The sequence below is a fragment of the Falco peregrinus genome, chromosome 5, assembly GCF_023634155.1.
Source record: "Falco peregrinus isolate bFalPer1 chromosome 5, bFalPer1.pri, whole genome shotgun sequence".
In the NCBI taxonomy this organism is placed as follows: Eukaryota; Metazoa; Chordata; class Aves; order Falconiformes; family Falconidae; genus Falco; species Falco peregrinus.
In genome coordinates this window covers 46755719-46776820 of record NC_073725.1, presented here as the reverse complement: position 1 = coordinate 46776820, position 21102 = coordinate 46755719, and the positions used below count along the sequence as shown (strand labels likewise).

General features: G+C 43.2%; 1 protein-coding gene across 1 annotated transcript; it reads right to left on the bottom strand.

The window, feature by feature from the left end:
- Window positions 1-1821: 1821 nt before the first annotated feature.
- On the bottom strand, window positions 1822-15549 carry LOC101916009 (uncharacterized). The gene is made up of 6 exons (XM_005233959.3): window positions 15486-15549; window positions 13159-13312; window positions 11182-11342; window positions 8617-8820; window positions 8332-8513; window positions 1822-8038 (listed from the first exon to the last, which is right to left on the bottom strand). The coding sequence occupies exons 1-6, from the start codon at window positions 15544-15546 to the stop codon at window positions 2456-2458; spliced, it is 6345 nt and encodes a 2114-aa protein (XP_005234016.2). The 5' UTR covers window positions 15547-15549; the 3' UTR covers window positions 1822-2455.
- Window positions 15550-21102: the final 5553 nt, after the last annotated feature.

Below are 21102 nucleotides of genomic sequence, written 5' to 3'. Positions count from 1 at the left end.
AGCAACTGCTATTCACTCTGGTTACTTCCCTGGTTCACATATCATGCTCTGTCAGTGCAATTCTTGTGACTACTGGCTGTGTTTGAATGAACCACAACCAGCCTTGGCATCACAGTTTCCAAGGAGTGCCCCTCAAGCCATCAGCAGACCAGAGACCGATGTCCTGAAGTGTTTTCCAGCCTCTGCGTCAATGTATCTTTAATCTACACTTTCTGTGCAAAGCAGCCCCATTACATTACTGCTTTGATATTGCCATCAGTACTGCAAGGTTCTTATACTTTTGTACAGGGAACAGCACAGGCAACAAATATGATCAAATAAATGTGTGTGATTCTCTGCTTTGTGAGTTGCCTGGCTGTTGGTCATGTTCTGCCGCACCAGAACCACTCTGGATTTAAAATCCTCCCTGTGCCTTTCTGCATATGTGTATGTATACGTATACATACAGAGTTATTTGCTCCTCACTTCTTTACCATGCCTTCCTCCAAAATGTTTGGGCATGGGCACGGGGATCTCTGCCCATACAGAATCAGAATGATTCAGGCTGTAAGGGGGACATGAATGCAGAAGTGGTTGGCAACAACCAGCATAGATTTTCCAAAGGCAAATGGTGCTTGACCAGGTTGATTGCCTTGAAGAATGGAAAAACTGGCTCTGTGGATGAGGAGAGAGAGAGAGAATTGTTACTCACCTTGATTCCATCGAGACTTTCAGCACAGTCTCCCAATGCATCCTTGTAGACAGATTGATGTGAGATAGATTGAGAAAGAGGACTATAAGCTGGACTGCCCACTGGGCTCCCAGGCCTAAGAGGTGATGATATCAGCAGTGCAAAGTCCATCTGGCATCGAGTTAGTAGCAGCATTCTGCAGGGTCTTTATTAACAGCCCAGCCGACAGGACAGAGTCCACCCTCAGCAAATTCATGGAGGACATCAAGTTAGATGAGAGCATTTGACACATCAAAGGGGAGGGCTGGTATCTGGAGGGACAAATAGCTTAACAGAATCTTCATCAATTCCAGCCGTGGTGAATGGAAGGCCTTGCGCCTAGGATGGAATAGGCCCCTGCACGTGAGACAGCCTAAGCTCCACAGCGTTGTGGGCTGGGGACCAACTGGCTGGGGAGCAGCTTAGATGAAAAGGACTTGGGGTCCCTGATGGGCAGTGGACTGAGCACGGTGTCACCACGCACACTGACTGCAACAAAGGCTAACGGCCAACTGGGCTGTACCGACAGGCGCAGGTCAAGGGAAGTGATTCTTCACCTTTACTTGTTACATCAACTGGTGGTGTAATGTACACCACACTTTACTCGTTACACCACATGTGGAATCCTGGTCCAGTTCTGGGCCCACCAGTGTAAGAAAGATATAGATAATATTGAGCAAGTTCAGCAGAAGGCCATCAAGATGCTTGGGGGCTGGAGTACCAGAGCTATGAGGACAGGCTGTGGGAACGGGGCTTGTTCAGCCTAGAGAAGAGATGGTTTCGGAGGGGCTTCATTGTCCATGGATACACCATGCACTGGAGAATACTACCAGAGCTGCAAGGGACATCTCAGGGTGAATGATAATTAGATATAAAAGGGAGAAACAATACAAGGACCCTATTCCCACAGTAAGAGACTATATATATAAAGTTTCCTTCAGTGTCTTTGTGGACAAATCTGTATTTTCTCACTAGAGTAAAATAAGGGTGGGTGTCAGAATTAGGAAAATTTATACTAGGAGAGTGGATGAAGCACAAAAAATTAAGACAAATATACGCTTTAGGTTTTGCTTTTTACACTCTTTTGCTATTCTTGTTTATTTAGGCTTTTACTGAAAATGGTTAATTAATAAAGGAGAACAGTTACTTTACTGTGTGCTTTACAACTGGTAAAATTTTAATATTTTTGCAAACAAAAGGAAAAAATGAAGTTTAATGTTTTGACTAAAGAACTCTGCAACTCACAACATCTAGAAGTCTTTAAAAACAATGCCCCCATTTATACACATTTAATAATATTTTAAAAAGAATAATACTTTAAAATACAATAATGAAAAAAATGGTGACAATCCTGTGCTGTTTTACATGTGCATTCATCACTGAGTGGTGCAAACATACCATTTTCATCAAGACTTTAATATAGCTTAAAAAATGCAATGTGCATTGAACATACAAATTAACCAAATGAAAATGTGTATGTATTAACCTACCTATTTCCGTTTTAAAATATTGAAAAATGAAGATAAAAAATATTGAAAGCAACAAGTCAAACAATTGACTGGAATTCATACAGCTAGCACAACAGCAGAAGAACCTGGTGTGGGTTTTTCTGGGTTGATGCAGAAGAGTATATTTAGCATACTAAATATATGTCTGCAGTGACATATATATATATGGCTGCATTCTAAGATTCTACAAAGGGTCCAGGTATCTCCAAAGTTACACAGTTCCTGAATGAGAAGGCTCCTATAGCCAGCTCCCATTTTCTGTATTTTCAACTGCAGCATTTTTTTCCTGAACTGTTCCATTTGCATTTCTTGTTTCTTCCAGAACTACTACTAAACTTGACAGAGTTGTGTGAGGGTCAAGCAGTTTCAGAAGAGGTATGTCCACCCTTCTTTCTTGGAAGACACGGTTCTGAATTGTCATAGCTAACATAGAGTCTATGCCCAATGATGAAAGTGATGTATTCATGGTTAGTTCATCTACGTTCACTTGGATAAGGTCACTCACCAGTGAGATGATATAGTCTTCAGATTTGATTAAGGCAGTATCCTGGACTTGGGTTTCCTCAGCAGTTTCAAGCTTGTTCCCAAATTCTTCTGATAGAAGTGTTATGAAGCGACTTTTGAATGAAAAAATCCGAGAAAAAACATGATGCAATAAAGCTTGGAAGTTTAATTTGACAACAGCTTGCTGCGGGTTATTCATAAGTAAGCTCTTCCTGAGATACTCATGAATCTCAGGCACTTGCAGAACATTTATGCCCTTGGATCCCAGAATGTTCTGAATATGGTTTTGATTGAGCAGTATGCCAACATTCAAAGCACCCCAGTTAATGGACTGTCCTGAAAGCCCACAGTTTCGCCTGTAGAGGCAGAAGACATCCAAGAAAGAGTTTGCAGCTGCATAGTTGGCCTGGGTGGAATTTCCCAGAAAGGAAGAAACAGAGGAGTAGCACACAAAGTAGTCGAGCTCCTGGCCTCTGGTAGCCCAATGAAGATTTAAGGTCCCTGCTACTTTTGGGCTCAGCACTTCCCTAAAGTCGGCCAACTTCAGAACTTCAAGATGGCCATCGTGTAAAGCAACAGCACTTTGAAATACACCTTTGATCGGAGCCCCTGCAAAGATGTTTGCAATGGACTGGAAAGCTTTCTCAACATCACTGGTCGAAGTAACATCACACTGCACAAACACTACTTTGCTCCCTTTATACTGCTGCTGCAAAGCCTTCAGCTCTTCTTGCTTCTCATTGCTTGGAACTCTCCTGGAGAGTATCGCAATACAACCTCCTCCACCCTCAGCTATGAATTTCACCGTTTCAAAGCCAAGTCCAGTGAGCCCCCCAACAACTACATAAACAGCACGCTGCTTAAACAGCTTCTTCTGGGGTTCATGCAATGGTATGTCTGAAAGCATGGTGATGTCCCTCTGCCTTCTCAGTACAGCAAGTGGAACAGATTTGCAGGTAAAATAGGACGTCACAGAGTTTATCCTTTCAAAGGTCTCAGTCTGCTGAAAAACAGAACCTGACAGATGTTTAAACTGTTTTATATCCATGGACTGGATCCACGCATGCACAGTCTTTTGCAATTCTTTTAGAGGTGCTTTCTGGAAAATGGTGGCAGGTGTAATTATATGAAAGCTGATATCTTCATGATCAATTTCACTGACATTCCAGACACGTTCAGGCTGTTGGTTGCCGCACACTATCACCACATCTTTAAGAAAGTACATGTGGGCCAGATCCTCCTGAGACAGTCTGTTTACTGGAGGAAGAACAACAAGGGCATTGCATAAGTTTATATACTGGAACTTATCAGGAGTGGGCCTCGCAAGTACTGTTCTCCAACCCATCTCTTCTGCTGCTGCAGAAAGAACATGGCAGAAGACTGATGATGGCTCTGTAGAAATAATACCCACTGTTCTGCCATGTTTCCCTTTGGGTAACCTCTGGCTGAAGATTTCCCATGCGATGATGAAGTATGACAGACAAGGGACATTCTGAAAGAATGGGAACTTCTTTACACTGAAACAAACTGTTCCTGGAATCTGAACTCTGGATGATGCCGCAACTGGATAACATGAAACCACGTGATCTCCCACTTTAACTTTCTTCACATCGGTGCCTATTGCAGTTACTGTGCCGCTGAAATCAAGAGCTAAAAGTCTGTGTTTTTCTACCGCTTGTGAATTCCAGTACAGTGTATTACCAAAGTTACGACTAGAAATACTAATGGGAAAATAATCTTCTGAGTGGAGACATATTTTATCCACTTGAATTTCAACTCTCTGTTTGTCAAGTTGAGTAGTGGTGGTGCTGGCTGGTAATTCAGCAGTGCTGGTGGATAATTCAGCAGACAAGTCTTTTGCTTTGTACGGATCAGAAGTGTACAAAGTGAATGTTTCTGATTTCTGGAGGGATCTTACGGGTTGGCTGTAATCTGCATCTATGAAAGGTGTGCGTCTGATTTCAGCCACATAAATTCTTCCTTGGCTGATGTAAACTTCTGGATAGTTCACACCTTTGTATTTGACAAGAACATCTGCTAGCACCGAGATGTCCAGGGAATTGGAAGAGCTGAGGTCAATCAACTGAAATGTGATTTCTGGAACTTCAACGACACAAGTTCTGGTCATGCCATACAATGCAAACCCACAGTTAATGTGGTCTACGAATCTTTCTGTTGATCTGTAGGTGATGACTCTGATTGAAGAGCGGGACTTTTTCTCTCTTAATGCCACAACAACTTGGCGATAGGCTTCACAACACTTTGCCAATTGGTCTACCACTTTGCTTGGGAAATTTTCATTTAACTTTTGAACTCCCCACAGGAACAGAATTTCATCATAATCCTCAACCTCTGCTCTCATTTTATTCTGTGAGTGGCCTTCCAAGAGGGCTTCCCAGTCTTCACACATAACATATCTTGAATCAGGATGCAAATATTTTTTTAGCTGCTCAGCTATCCCAAATTTGTCAGCAAACACTAGGACTCTGAGCATAGCCCCCAGATGTCCAATTGTCTGTGGAAGAGAGGCTTCCTTCCACTTGTTTTCAAACATGAACTCATTGTCTCTGTAAGATGTTTGCTTCATGAAAGTGATGGCAACGCGCTTGAGTTCAGCCAAAACAGAGCCACGTTTATCCATAAAGCATCCACAGACCTCTAGGCTGTTCCCAATGGATTTGCTTGTTCTCATGTATATCATCATTTCTTCCTCCAGCGGTCGGAGCACCACCAGGCTGCCTATCCCTGAAGGAAAGCCTGCTCTGGACTGGAATGTCCTTGAGGTCATGACAGCGGTCATCTGCAGAAAACAGTCAAGCAGCACTGGGTGGATACAGTAGTTGTACATCTCTCTGACGGTCTCCTTGTTCACCTTGATGCTTGTAATAGCTTCCTTTAGTTCCTGACAGCAATGCACATCACTGAGCTGCCTGAATACTGAACCATACTGAAAGCCAACCTGAGACAGTGCTTCATAAACCTCCCCTCTGCTAATCACTGACCTGCATCTTTGATAGATGTCTTGAAAGGAGATGGTGCTTTCCTCCACCACAGCTTCAGGCCCCTTTGTAACCTGGCCAGCAGCATAAACTGCGTTGGAGGAAGAGAGTATCTCGAACACTGTCACTGCTTTTTGCGGACTCAGCTTGATACTCAAGACTTGGGGAGTCTGTGTGAGAACACATGGTGCAGTAAAACTGATACTCATCTGGCAAGTACTCAGAGGTGCTTTAGGTCTTGAGCTGTTCATCACAGAGGCCAAACCAAGCTCCACATAAAAAGCACCAGGGACTAAAGCCACACCATTGTTCTTGTGCTCATATAAGTATGATGTCGTGTCCTCAGACAGCAGGCAGCCAAACTCTGTGTTGTCCCTGTTCATGCCATAAATCAGAGGATGACTGGTGCTGACAGCTGTTTGGTTTACTTGTTGATGGATATCCAGGTGAGCCATGAGTTTTTTGCGATCAAATTGATATCGCGGAATGGCCACTGGAACACTTTGATACCCATTATAAAAGTGCTGCCAGTTGGGATTATATCCCAGTTCAAACAGGTTTCCTACCAGGGTGAAGAGTGTCTGATACTCTGCATCAGTTTGCAAAGAAGAGAAGACTTTCGTGCCTTTTCCTAGAGTTTCCTTTATGCTTCGCTGTAATGCTTGGTGAGGACTTATTTCCACAAACACCATATTTTCTCTGTCTTTAGCTGCAGTCTTGATGGCTTGAGTGAAAGCAACAGGTTCACGAGTATGCTGGGCCCAGAATCTGCCCTGAGCAAAGTCCTTTTCAGAAGCAGCCACTCCTGTCAGCGTTGAAATCACTTCAATTTCACCCTTCTGTTTTTCTAAAGGCTGTATGGTCGCTTCCAACTCCCCAAGTATTGTATCCATGCTTGGGCTGTGGTACGCAGCTGGGACATTTAAAACATGAAGAAAGATGTTCCTCTGGCTGAAAGCTTGAGCTAAATCTCTCTGGACAGCATCCATGGAGTCTGAATTCCCAGACAAGGTGCAGGAAACTGGGCTGTTGAAAGCTGCAATGCACACCTTTCCCGAGTAGGGATGCAGACATTCAGCAATCTCTTGAACAGGGATGTTTCCAACCACCAACATTCTGCCAGCAGCAGTCTTTGCCTGCAGCCTGCTCCGGTGATGAATCAGTTTGACTGCATCTGCCAGGGAAAGGTACCCAGCAAAATGCGCAGCAGCAACTTCCCCTACCGAGTGGCCAACAGCAGCGACTGGCTTAATACCCCAGTATTTCAGAAGGGAAGCTAAGGCAACCTGCAGGGTAAAAAGCAAGGGCTGGGAAAGCTCTGGATTCAACAAATCCTTTGGTCTATGACCTCTTGCTGGCAGGAGGCTGATGGGAGCGTGTTTCTGAAAAAGCGCTTCTATTTCCTTACACTTGTCTCTGAACACTGGCTCTGAGCTCAGCAGTGCCTCACTGAACTCCTTCAGCGTTACGCCGTTTCCACAGAACACAAACACCAGCTGTGGTTCCACCTTCGACATGGTGGGTTCAGTGCTCGCTGCCGACATAACCTCTTGCTGCAAGTGTTGGAGAGAATTTGTGACAAATGCTTTTCGGTACCTGTAGCTGGCGTGGCTTCTTCTGCAGGCAGACGTATAGGCCAGACTTGGCAGAGTTACAGAGTTCCTTGTGCTCAGCTGGTCAGCTGTATCGGCCATTGTCATCTGAAGGGATTTACTTGATGCTGCTGACAGCAGAACTAATTCAAGGGGTCTCTTAAAGGCAGGAAGAGGCTCTCGCTGCTTAACCTGCCTGACTACAACGTGAGCGTTCGTTCCTCCAAACCCAAAGCAGTTGATGCCAGCTACTCTCCCATACTCACTGGATTCTTCCCAGGGCTCTACAGTTGTGGGAATTGCAAGGTTTAATTTCTCTGTATCGATGCTGCTCATGTCCTTTGAGTAATGCAAGGATGGAACAATCTTTCCATGATGCATCATCAGAAGCACTTTGATTAACGCTGCTGCTCCAGCAGCCGATTCGGTGTGGCCAATATTTCCTTTCACTGAACCAATTTTCAGAATGGAAACTTGTGAAGACCTGTTTTTACAGATGACCCTACCTAGGCTTTCAGCTTCAGTAGGATCTCCAGCAGCAGTTCCTGTACCGTGTGCTTCAACGTACTGCACAACTGAGGGATCAACATGAGTTTCATAAATGCTGCGCAGTAACTTCTCTTGCTCTATTTGAGATGGCCTTGTGATAGGAGTCATGGACCTACCATTCTGATTTACTGCACTGATGTTTATAACACCCCAGATTTTGTTGTAGTCTTCCTTTGCCTGTTTCACAAAAAAAGTAAAATTATCTTTAATAATCTCATACTTTCTCCGTATAGGAGAAAAAAACCCAAAACAACAAAACCAAGAACAGACGGTATGATACTAACTTTTAAATGCATGATCCCTTTCCCATGGTAGGGGAAGTGCATACGTGCTTAATGCTTAATAAATGCTTCATGAATCTGAAGCTTGAATTGGAAAATCTTTTCTGGAAAAGTAATTACTAGAGCTAAAGATACAAAATTCAAGTAAGCAACTGGTCTTGGTTTAGGCTGCTTCACAATCAGTCTTACCTTTTGCAGTGGTTTAAGGAAAACAACACCACAGCCTTCTCCCCTTCCATAGCCATCTGCCTTTTTGGAGAAGGGTTTGCTTATTCCCTCTGGAGAGATCATTTTTGCTTTACTGAGAGATACAAAGGTGCGGGGATCTATTATGCAGTTCACTCCACCGCAGATTGCTGCCTCACAATCTCCTGGAGTAAAACAGAAACATACTCATGTTGAGATGCCCAGGATGATAGACAGAAATAATAGCAATCCTAATTTCATTGCCCAGCATCTCTTCAGCCCCATTACCTGATTTAATTGCTCGCAAGGCATAGTGCAGAGCAAAAAGGAAAGATGAGCACGCAGTGTCAATAGCCAGCGATGGTCCAGTCAGATTAAATGTGAATGAGACCCTGTTAGCAGTAATGCTCATTGCTGTTCCGGTACCATCATAATGATTTATTTCACTCACTGCTCTGCTTGTTACGATTTCATAGTCTCGATTCATAAGACCTGTAAAAATACCAAATATGTGTCATGCTAATCCAAGTGAACGAAAGTGGTGTACAGCTCTAAACCTGATGGCGTGTTTTGGTTTCCCAATAGTAAACTACATGACATCAGTGTTCCTCTGGTGAAACTTCACTTCAGCGCAAGTCAAAGGCAAAACTCTCAGCCATTTCCCCTGGACCCAAGATACACAAAAATACCTAACGTTTGAAATTTCTACCTACATAGTAACTGACAAGCCTTTCCTGATGGCTTAGCTCATTGTATGATGCAGTTGAGCTCTGTGTAGCCTGCTGAGACCCCTGTATCTCTGAGAGAGGTTGTTTTGATTTAGCTATGGGAGTATATATTAAGAAGTTACAATGAAGATAGCTGGGATATAAATGTACAAGACATTAGCTTCAGTTCCTCAGATGTACCAAGTTGAAGGTCACAGCATAAGCTACACATGATGCTTTTTATTAATCTTTGGTTTGCTCACTCTTATCCAGTAAGACAGACAGAAATAGAGAAGAAGAACAACAGGGCCTGTGAGAGGAGTTGTGTCCTCTGTTCTGAGAACACATGCTTAAAATACAGTGGATGCCCAAGTCCCTGGGCATGTGGAACATGCAGGGTCTCTATTCAGAAAGCAAGGAATACTCGGCTCTGTGGAAGAAGAGCATGTCTCAGACTAAAAGGTAACCTAAAGAGTTTGACCTTATAGTTATGTGACCCTAACTATGCCAGAAAACTCCTCTTAAAAGATACACAGATTACACCAGTAAAAATGTGCTGTTGGTCTAGCTCCTTACCTAAATAGTATAGAATGGAATACAATGGTTCAGTTGGAAGGGACCTACAACGATCACGCAGTCCAACTGCCTGACCAGTGCGGGGCTCACCCAAAGTTAAAGCATGTTAAAATGCCTCTTACACACTGACAGGTGTGGGGCATTGACCTCCTGCAGCCTGTTCCAGTGTTTGACCACTCTCTGTAAAGAAATGTTTCCTAATGTCAAGTCTGAACCTCCTCTGGCACAGCTTTGAACCATTCCCACACGTCCTGTCATAGGATACCCAGGAGAAGAGACAGGCACCTCCCTCTCCATCTCCCCTCCTCAGGGAGCTGTGAAGAGCAGAGTTCACCCCTCAGTCTCCTGTTCTCCAAACTAGGCAGACCCAAAGTCCCTAACCACTCTTCACAGAACATGCCTTCCAGCCCTTTCGCCAGCTTTGTTGCCCTCCTCTGGATGCCTCCTTTTTAAACTGTGGGGCCCAGAACTGCACGCAACACTCCAGATGAGGCTGCACCAGTGCTAAATACAGTGGGATAATCGCCTTGTTTGACCAGCTGGTTACACTATATTTGATGCACCAGATCCCTTTCTGCTGGGCTGCTGTCCAGCTGCTCCTTTCCCAATTTACTCATGTGCTCGGTGTTACTCTGTCCCAGGTGCAGAAGAATCCAGCATTTGGTTTTGTTAAATTTCATGCCACTGAGGACTGCATAATGCTCCAATCTATCTAGATCCCTCTGCAAGGCCTCTTGTACCTTGAGTCAACAGCACATCACAATTTATTATCATCAGCGAAGTTACTAATGGTGCATTCAACTCCTGCATCCAGATCATTGATAAAAATGTTGATTTGCACTGGCCCTAGAATTGAGCCCTGAGGAACACGGCTGGTGACTGGTCACCAGCCAGATGTAGCCCCATTCACTACAACCGTTTGACCCCTTGCTGTTCAGCCAGCACCCAGTGCACCGTGTACCTGGTCATCACACAATTGGACTTGTCCAGAAGGATGCTGTGAGGGAAAGTATCAAAAGCCAGAAAGATGACATCCACTGCATTCCCTTCACCCACTAGGTGGGTGACCTTATTGCAGAAGGCTAGCAGATTAAACAGAACTTTCCCATCGTGAACCCGCATTGTCTGTGCCTGATGATTGCACTTTACATGTCTTTCAACAGCACCCAGTACAATCTTCTCCATAACTTTTCCAGGTACTGAGGTAAGCAGTTGGACAAGTGCACCTTGCCAGCATACTAATATCTACATGAGGATTTCTGCTGGTTTAAAAGGATCTTAGCTTAAGAGTATCATTCCTAGGAAGGGCTGGCTTGGGGAGGCAGTTTAATTGTTTCCTGCTTCAACTTCGGTGCCTAAAGACACTAAGAGGAGCACCTAAAGCAGATATGTGGATTATATCATGAACTTCTAGAGTAGCCTATTAATTCTTAGCAAAAGTAACCAGTAATATCATAGCACAGCAGCCTTAGATCTACAGTGTTAGATATGTATATAAAGTTTATGAAGGAGTGCGCCAACCTTTGTGAGGTTTGAACATACTCTCTTCACCATGAAATTTGCATCTTACCAACAAAAACACCTGTTTTGGTGCCACTGACAGCTTCTACAGGGACTCCTGCATCCTCCAGGGCTTTGTATGTGCATTCAATCAGTAACTTCTGCTGTGGATCCATGCGTTCAGCTTCCATATTATTAATCCCAAACAGGTGGTTGTCAAATGAATTAAATCTGGAATACACAGACCAGAAAATGGTACAACATATATACAATATGCATTTACTTCTAGACTCAGAGCACACATTTTCTGCAGTGTCATGAAAAGTGAAGCAGAACTGGGGTTTAGCCCACAGTGCCCATTTATGACATTCAGAAGAAAGTGTTCATGGGTCAAGGATATTTTATGTCCCACCACAAAACATGTTTTTTTATCAGTGATTCTGCATTTCACAGTTATGAGCCCAGTCCTAGAATTTTTTATTCATGTGGTCATTCCACCAGACTCCTTAATTCTCCACTTACCAACAGGACCCCTCAGACTGTGAAAATTTGCAGAATGAGACTCCCTCTGCTGTAGTGTGGGTTTACCCAGCAGGTTTTAAACAAATATTGTCTTCTAAGTTATTTTAAGGAAATATAGACCAATGCTTTACAATTTAAAGTTAGTAAGTAGAGGATCAGCTCAGATGTTTCCGAGAGATACCCATACTTCTCTAATAAATAAAAAATACCTTATGTGCATATGTGTGTCTATCTTTGAAAAAATCTTCAAAATAGGTCCATGCTTACAAAAGACCAAGCCCAGGCTTAATCTTGTATCCCAAGATCAGATTGGTATGGCCGCATATCATTTCTTCATTTCAGTGGAGAATTCAATATCTAACATGGGACTAATCACTGAAGTAATTCTGGGTCCGACGGTTCAAACCTGCTAAGTATTATTCTCAAGAGGCAGTAAGATTTCTTCTGTGAATGTGAACTTCTCACTTGAATAAAGGTCTATAGCCTAAGGATTTAAGATGAATGTGGATTTAAAACAAAAGCTAGCTTATGTTGACCTTACTGTAATTTGCTATTCTTCACATTAATCATAACCCCCATACAGCTGTACCCATGTGTCTGGGATAATTTGACATGAGACATGAGGAGACAAGTGAAGGGACGCACGCTGCAGTTTGCTTCTCCAGATTTTCTCTTTACACTGGTATCTTTACCTGATACTTGTACATATATAATCCCTCAGTATTATGGAGGAGGGACTCAAAATAAAGGAAAAGTTTCTCTTTTTTTTAAGACATGACAGTATGAGCCTAGAGAAAAGCAAGGTTATTATGAAATTATTAATAGTCCAGGTTTACAAGCAAGCGTAACACTCAAATTAAGCATAAGATCCCCTTCTTGACTATCTAGCAAAACCAGACTTCCTTATTTTGACTCTAAACTGTCACACCTGCACATGAATTAGAGCTACTTGTCCCTATAAGCACAGGATTAGGACCTGAGGTCCAGCAAGACTGGCTAACTTTCAGGCTGAAACTTGGAGGAGAATTACCAGGCAGTTCTTACAGCTCAGAGTCCATACTCCACCACCTTCCTCTGCAGTCCATAGTATTGTAGGCAGAATTAATTATTTGACAGGCTAGAGCCCACCCCAGATCCGGTATATACCCCCTCATGCATAATGCATGTGTACTTCTGTATATCCAAAATGCAGGCACCCCCATCACATGGTAGGGGACACCACCACATGGTGAGTATGCAAATACACGCTGGATCATGTAACCAAAGACTGTATGTGTTCCCAGCCATGTACGTGTGCCTAACACAGCCTGCAACTGCATTTGCTCATCGATGTCACTCACCAGGAATAGCTGCCATTTGACAACGGCACGTTCATCACGTGAGATAAAAGAAAGTCACTTCCTAGCTCTCCCTGTGCCCTGCAGCCTCTGAAGGGCTGGACACATTAGTCTAAGTGCAAAAAAAACCACCAAAAAAAGCCCCAAAAAAGCCACTAAACGGTGGCACAGCAGAGTAACAGACTCACTCATTGAGAAGAGCAGCTCGCGTTGTACATATTTTTCCTGGCTTGTTATCATCTGGATCATACCACTCTTTGGCATTAAATCTCTCAGGGGGGATTTCTACTGTGCAGTTTTTGCCTTCCTCCAGGACTTTCCAGAAACTGTCAATTCCATCACCTGTTGTGGAAAGGTTTTAGAGTAGATTAAATTATGTGCTCCCGCTCCCTGTGCAGATTCAGAATTGCACACTCAGTTACAAGGAACTCCAACATATAGATCTAGGTTGCTCGAGTAGAATGACCGCAGAAAGAAATGACCATTCTTTGGTGAGAGGAAATTCAAAAGCATGATTGATCCCCTCGCTGCTTGCCTAAAAGCAAAGGAACCCATCAAAATCCTTAACCTTCTGCTGTCCCCATTTCCCTACCATGCCACTGCATCTACGATATACATACATTATGTCCTTAATGGCCACACGGTTATCTCTACAGCACCACTCCTCAGGCATCTCCACTGGCAGCAAAAGGTCATCTCTGGACATCAGCTCTTGCAAGACAGACTGAGCTTACAAATACCAGGAAAATGCCAGAGGCATTATCCTGTGTCTCTAACACTAATGCTGGAAGGGCATCTAAATCAAACACAAAAATATGTGCACGTTCAACGCTGACAGAGCCCAACACCCCACTGCTGGATTGCGAGGGACCCTGCCTTCCTTACTGATTGAGATCTGGAGCTCCAGCTCCAGGCACTGTGGATATGTCTAGGCCCTCTTCTTAGCCCTGACACCAACTGACAGGGTGTCCACACAGTGGCCCACACTCCTCCTCTGCCCAGCTTCCCCTTCGCCCAGCGTACATGGCGGCCTGACCCGCCCTCACTCCGCCGACAGCCCCTTGCAGGTGCTGGCCTGTGGCATGGCCAGGCATCGGCCAGGACAGCTCTTAAACTGGCGTGGGGCAGTGCTGGGCTGGGGGCTGTGCCAGCAGTGGGTCACAGTGATTGCAGGGTGGCATTCCCACCTAACCCATGGTTGGCCAGTCCATCGTCACAGGCACGGCCTCAGCCACCAGCCGGACACAGGGTAGTTTGACAGCTCCCATCCCAAAATGGTTCTTCTGAGGCAAGTTCAGAAGTGCAGTTCTGAGCATGCACAGTGCAGGATCAGGACACGTGTTGCCTTACTGCACAGCAACGTAATTAAGAGCAACGTTTCTGAAAAGAGCCCCTTTACTGGCACGTCTGGACCAACAAATGGCTTGCACCAAATTAGTATTTAGTGCTCGGGCAAGAGACTGCTGCCACATATTTACTAGCACTTTACTAGATTCAGAACCATTCGTGTCTGCTCACAATTAGCTATGGGCCACATAGTTATCAGTGCACCGCATACACCTAGCGAACCTTGGACAAAGTGAAGCTGGGTACTGAAATGTGGTGAGGGCAAGAAAGGAGCATGGAAAGGGAGAGACCAGCATGGTCACCTTCAAGGCTCAATGACTCACAAAGACAGAACTGTATTCCACTCCCTGGATTACTTTGGGATTTTTGTAATCCATATCTATCTAATGTAAACAGTACTGGCAGTTTGACACTGGCATCCTGGACCTAGAAATTTCTCTCACCGCAGTCTAAACGTTTCCACCCATCTAATCTCAGTTAACCATCTAATCTCAGAATACAATCAACCATCACTTTCATAGGGCTTAATTGCAATTTTAAGACTGTAAAGGCCCAAGAAGGTAAATATGAGACTACTGTAATATACTCTGTTGTCTTTTATTACAGTAGGCAGCATCTGTTCTTTACTGAAGTCAGTTTCCCATCTTGTACAAGAGGCAGCGTTTAGGTGTGTATTTGTAAGAGGCAGAATCTGACTAGACACAGATGCATTTATCTAGTGCTGCTCTCTTCTGGGACCCTTCAAAATGAATACTCTAATGAAGCAGGAACCTTCTTTCAGGAAGGCCCAACCTACTTATATTACAGGCTCTCGGTCTGTCCTGTCCCTATGGATGCATAGTCCTGCAAGAATGCAGAATCATCCAGCTGGTGTACGTGCAGAACGTTCAAATCATCCCAGACCCATCTAGGTCGTTTGTGTGAGTTCCATGAGTGCAGCTCAATGGCCTGCCCACAGCCAGCACTGCAGGTCTGTCTGTCAGCAGACAAATTTGAACCAGTTTCCACCGCAGCATGACCTTTTAAAGACATCCTACAAGCAGCAAAGCAACAAAATATACAGAAGTAAGGGAGGAACATACTGTTTTTCTCCATTTCAACATTAATAAATGACTTGTGCTTTTCAGTGTTCACTCAGCAGTCTACTTTGCTTTTACCCAAAACTTACCTCCTGGAAAGTTGCATCCTATTCCCACAATAGCAATTTCATCTGCAGTGTCGATCTCCATCTCCTGGGCTGCACAACACAGGTATAAGCATCAGCCAGCTCAAACAATTATTTGTTTATCATTAAATATATATTAGGTTAAAAAGTGATCTTCCCACAAACGCACATACTTGTTCAAAGCTTGATTAACCTTTAACAAGCTATTATTGGTTGTGATGACACTCCCTACAGGTAACCAGGGCTTCATGGTATTTTCCTTATTGTTTCTACTTCTGGAGGAAACCCCCTAACTCCCTCTTCACAGACACTTCCTTCTTACTGTTTAACCTCTGCTCCTCCTGCCACCAGCCGACCTGCTCTTGTGCCTCTCCCTGGATCAGTCCCGCTTCACTTCTTGCGAACAGAAGTGAACTGTGCATTGACCAAGGCACACTTCCAGCTCTATCCTCTCTATCCTATTCATGAAGCAAACCTCCCAAACAGTGTCTGCAAATCGCCAGTTAAAATCAGACCACCTAAAAGGCAGCAGACGACCAAGTAGCTGAAGGAACAAAAGGTGTGTCTTCCACACCCTGGAAAAGTGCCTGGGAAGAAAAACCTTCAGAGCTCTGCCTTGCTGGATCCCAAGGCTGCCTAGCTTTTGTCCAAATCAGCCTCCTCTGTAGTCAGAGGTTAACCCCCACAGACCGCGCTCAAAGCCATGAACAGCTACAGGGTCTCTCTCTTCCTGACAACGTGGCAGCCCCACCACAGCCATACAAATAACTGGCCTTTCAGCTCATCTGCAGCCCCCGCAGGGAAAGCTTTTTGTTGTGAAGCAACTCAAACTAAAATATAAATTGTTTTCAGCAAAATTAGATGGCAAAGAAAAAAATTGATTGGGACCAAATTGAATACCTCAGTGTAGAATTTAAAGCTATTTTTTTCCTTAATTATGGGAAGGGAACATGTGAGATCAAAATCAGTTCAGTTCATTGAATTAGAACTCACTAGGATGCCCACCTCAGAACCCTTTCGGTCCTCCTGGACTTGCTTCAACCCACAAAGAGGAGAAGGTTCCTGGGGAAAGAGATTTTGGGGGATTCTTGGCAGTAGTGATAGGTTTTCATCTTGGTGATATCACAGTAAGTCCCAAAGAGCCTTTCTCTGTTATTGAGTGACAGCAGTAAAGCAGAGGTGAGGCTGTTTTACAGCCCCACACATCACTCATAGTTACCATTTCTTGGAGATTTACTTTGAAATGTGAAATTAAAAATGACTGCTCAGATTCACACTTTGAAAGTTTACTTCTTGGTTCCATTAAGTAGAACAGAGAAACTTGAAAGGCCACCTAGCTAAAACAAAGAGATCAGGATCTGGCTTTCTAGGATTAAATTCTATTTTATCAATAATATGCTACAAAAATTGTTTTCTTCTAGTTCTTTCAAAATTGTCTATAATTTCTACATTTTTTATATTTTGAAATTAAATGTCATTGCTAAAGATGCAAAGCCCAACATAGATACTCGTATCACAAAGGTACTTTTAAGAATTGTTCCTAAGTTAGCACATAAATAGCATAGCATATAAAAATAAGGACCTCCCGATTATAACATAAAATATGTCTTTGGCACCTACAGAGCTATCCAGTGAGCTATGCAACTCTTACCTTATATCCTCCCAGCAGGGTGTACTAATAGGCTGAGTCTCAACAAGTTGTTTATATAGGATTCTGTGAGGTTTCTTATCCAAATACGCAACACCAAAATGTGGTTAAAATGTTAACGCCTTTCAAAGGAAAAAAAGCAAATGAGTCATGTCATTCGTCAGTGGCCCCGACTAAAGTTCAAAGCTGCCTCCCTGAAGTAGTAAATGCTTGATAAAATCAGGTTTTACACCAGGACCAGAGTAAAATCTCTATCTTATCTATTTTCTTCCGGTTAGCAAACAAATAATTGGCAATATTCTTGTGAGGAAATAGACCACACAAATTTTAGATCTTAAGAATATGATTTTAAAAACTGTCTTTAAAGTAACAACTCAATTTCGTTTGCTTTTAATATCAACAAAGCTGAACTAGGATATAAAGCCCCATGTATTTGTTGTAGGCACCATCTGTGAAAACTAAGCACAAACTACCTATAAACTTAAACCCAGAGTTTCATGTGATTCCACAGCTTCATTCTTCTATTGAGCAGGAGCATTTAAACATGAGAGCACAAAAAGCCTTGTCAGAAGACAAATAGTCCCAAAATATTTCTGAGTCCACCAGGCCATTAAAAGCAATATTGAGCTTTCTTTCTAAAAAATCCACAAGTAACCTCTGAAGGGATCAAGTCCAGTAGTCTCTGCTAGATGCCTTTTTAACTCTACCTCATCTGATTTCACCCCAACCGCCCAAACTCATCTTTCTCCTCTTCTGACTTTATAATGGAAACACCATGTTGGATGAGCCAGGAGAGTTCATATATGGTTAACGTTCTCCCTCATTGTGGGACCCACCGCTTTCCAAAGAGACAGCACAAATCCACTGTCCTGAGAAGAAACAGTTTATTCTGCTACAGAATAGCTTCATAACCTGCTCTGAAAAGCTCAGATTCTGCTCTCCATTTCACAGCTCTAAATCTCAGCTCCTCACTTTTCTGAATTCTGAGGTTATTGGGAGTTACTTAATGAATTCTTTTAACTAAATTAACACACTTCTCTGACGTCCTTACTAGGCTGATGCACAAGATGGTTGGTCTGCAGCTGACTTGAGAATCCCCGTATTCCACGCGTGTCTAAAAAGCTCCCTTGTCAGTGCTGGTACCTTTAACATTCCCCTGGCAGAGCAGAGCGTGGGTTCATCAGATGAAGTAGGAATGCCCTGTGGAACCTCCAGTACACAAATTTCACAATTACCATCTGAAAGCAATAAATGCTAAGCTATATTTTGAGGTATTGGTTAGGTATTGGGAAGAATATTGACATGAATCCTGCACAACTGTGGCTATTAGTTTCAATGCAAGTTAAACCAATCTGAACAGCAGTGACCCAAACACAGTGTGAACAATACAAACACTAGTGCAGTACTAAGAAAGGGATGTTAATGTCATTGGTTCAAAACGTGAAACCTGTTTACAGTTATCAGTGCGTTGCCTGGGTGTTGATGACTTGCACTTGTCATCACGGAGTATATTTGTAAATCCAAAGCACTAATTGCTCAATCCTTCTGAGTAATGCCAGTAACAGAAATATGAACTAAGTATGGAAGCACATGTAGCAATATTGGATTGAGTCAACAATTATGGACATAGGCAGCCTATTTATAACCAAATTATAAGAAGTTGGTTTGTCATCCAGTTTATTACACATTTCACCTAAATTTAAAAGCTAAATGTTCAAAATGGAAACAATGAAGACCTGTCATATGGGAACCACTACATTTGCCTTGTTTCCCATGTCATTACTGTGCGCATTTCTGAACCAAACCTTTGGTTTGTTCTTTCCAAACCTATGTCTGATAATTCCAAAAGGACAAATGAAATATGTGTGTATTTCCTTAGGTTTTCAAACCAACAATTACATCCTGCCAAGACTCAGATACAGGAAAACAGGTATTCATTCGCCTAGTCTTCATTATTTCAATCAAGTTTTTCCTGTCTTCTGGTGGGAAAACATGCATGAGTAAAGTTCCTGTGGGACTGGATTTATTTAATAGACAACACAGAGAAAAAGCAAAAAAGAAAGTCTCTTGGAAGGTTTTTAGTTCCAAGTAGGTATTAGGACAAAAACATTTGTGGTTTCTCTGCTTTCATCACGACACAAGACAGATTACTATGCAAATCACGAGATGTTGTTTCTTCACTGAAGCAGTGCTCTGACCAGCGAGAAGGTGGCAACACAAATATCTCATTCTGCATTACCATGAAAACCTAATAAGAAAAGGCACTGGCTCCTGGGCAAACCATTTTTTAATAAGTCAAATCTCAAGAATTAGCTTCATACATAATGATCATTAATGGATAATTACGTGTCATTGAATGAGAGTGCAGTATTTACCTTTTTCATTCTACATTTAGGAAATGTTCCAGTACACTGTTATTATCACTGTCGTTACTGTTGACACCAAGCACAGCAGGGCTCTGCTATGCCAGGAGCTATACTAATCTATAGGGAAAAGAAGGGCCTCACCACAAAGAGTAATGTGTGTGGCAACCCCTAGTTCTTTTTGTTAGTTTCCAGTGCTCTGCACTATGGAACTAGAAGGAGCAAAAGGAAGAGAGTTTTCTGATAAAAAACATCTTACAAAGCATATGTTCACCTACCACTGTCAACAGGAAGATAACACAGACTGGATCCAAATAAAGATTTCAAGAGCTACCTCCAGATTTCAGTGAATGTTAGGCATTTCCAAGACTAATTTAATTTTAAAAAAACCAACAACCGAATTTGCTCGCTCAGCAGTCATCTAATCTGGAGGTGAACTGACAAGATTCCTCTATCTTCAAATTAAAAGATGCCTGAACTCTTCTTGTTGCCATCCTGTTCACACCCAAAAGTGCTGAGGGCTGGAAGAGCAAGCAACACATTCTAGGCAAGCCTAAGACACACTAGATGCTGTGTCCTCCTATGAACTTAATCTGATTAGGAGACCCAGAGCACACCTATCTCAACCAACATGAGTGGGCCATTTCAAAACACAGCACTGACGACATTCATTTAGCTTTGTTTTGGTTGGCACTGGAGACGGTGACACACATTGTCAGCCATTAGCCAGAGCTAATTCATTGTTCACCATAATGAGGTTCCAAGTCATCTGTCCTGCGGTACTCCTCTAGGCACCAGGGAATCACTAGGAAGGTTCTGTACTTTCTACCCTGAATTATTTTGTTACCTTAGTCAGTAACTGTTTCAGGTAAAACCCTTAGTCTTGATTGGGAACCAGAATCAATCATTTCCACCCCCAAAATGAACACCCTAGCTTCTAGGCTGCAGAGCCAAGCTCCTTTGTGCTTGCCCTCTTGACAACCTCTCCGTTCTCCTTATGCAGCCACTCAGCTAAAGGGACTTGTATCCATGCTCTGTCCTTCCTGGGTAGGGGGTCTAACCAGTAAGATGCTGCTGATGCTACTGAAGAAGCTGGCACCTCTTTACCTGGTTGCTGTTCACTTCTTTTGAGCTCCAGATACACAGAAGTACCCATGTGCAGCCTGAAGTTAGGTATACAAAACATGAGATGATCATTGTCACCCTGAGATGTCATTTCCTCTACTTTTCTGGTAGGTAGGACTTCTTCCCACTCCTTAATCTCTGCATTTGTTGTTGTGCAGCCTTCAGAGGCTCCTGTTTCCTCATCCTTTAGCTTCTGGATTCACCGCTAAAGGCTGTAAGACTATGTGAGGAACCAGTATATTGATAATTGCCTTAAACATTGCTTAGTGCACAAATTCAAGCAGAGCTGGTGCAAAGCTGTTCTGCTCAAATCGGAGAGGAACTAACACGAGCTGCGCAAAGTCGGCCGCTGTTGCCTAACTGGGCAACCACAAGGTGGTACAGGATAGAGTGGCTTTAGGTCTCGCTAAGGCGAGATCTAGCTAGCGCTCCCTGGAAGAAACTTCTGCGGTAACATAAGGCAACTGCTCACGGGCAAGCAGGG

Coding starts and splice junctions, on each gene's coding strand:
- LOC101916009 (XM_005233959.3), bottom strand. CDS start 15,546: ATGGAGATCGACACTGCAGATGAAATTGCTATTGTGGGAATAGGATGC. Junction 11,343..13,158: donor CGAGCTGCTCTTCTCAATGA/GTGAGTCTGTTA, acceptor TGTGTATTCCAG/ATTTAATTCATTTGACAACC. Junction 8,821..11,181: donor CAAAACAGGTGTTTTTGTTG/GTAAGATGCAAA, acceptor GTATTTTTACAG/GTCTTATGAATCGAGACTAT.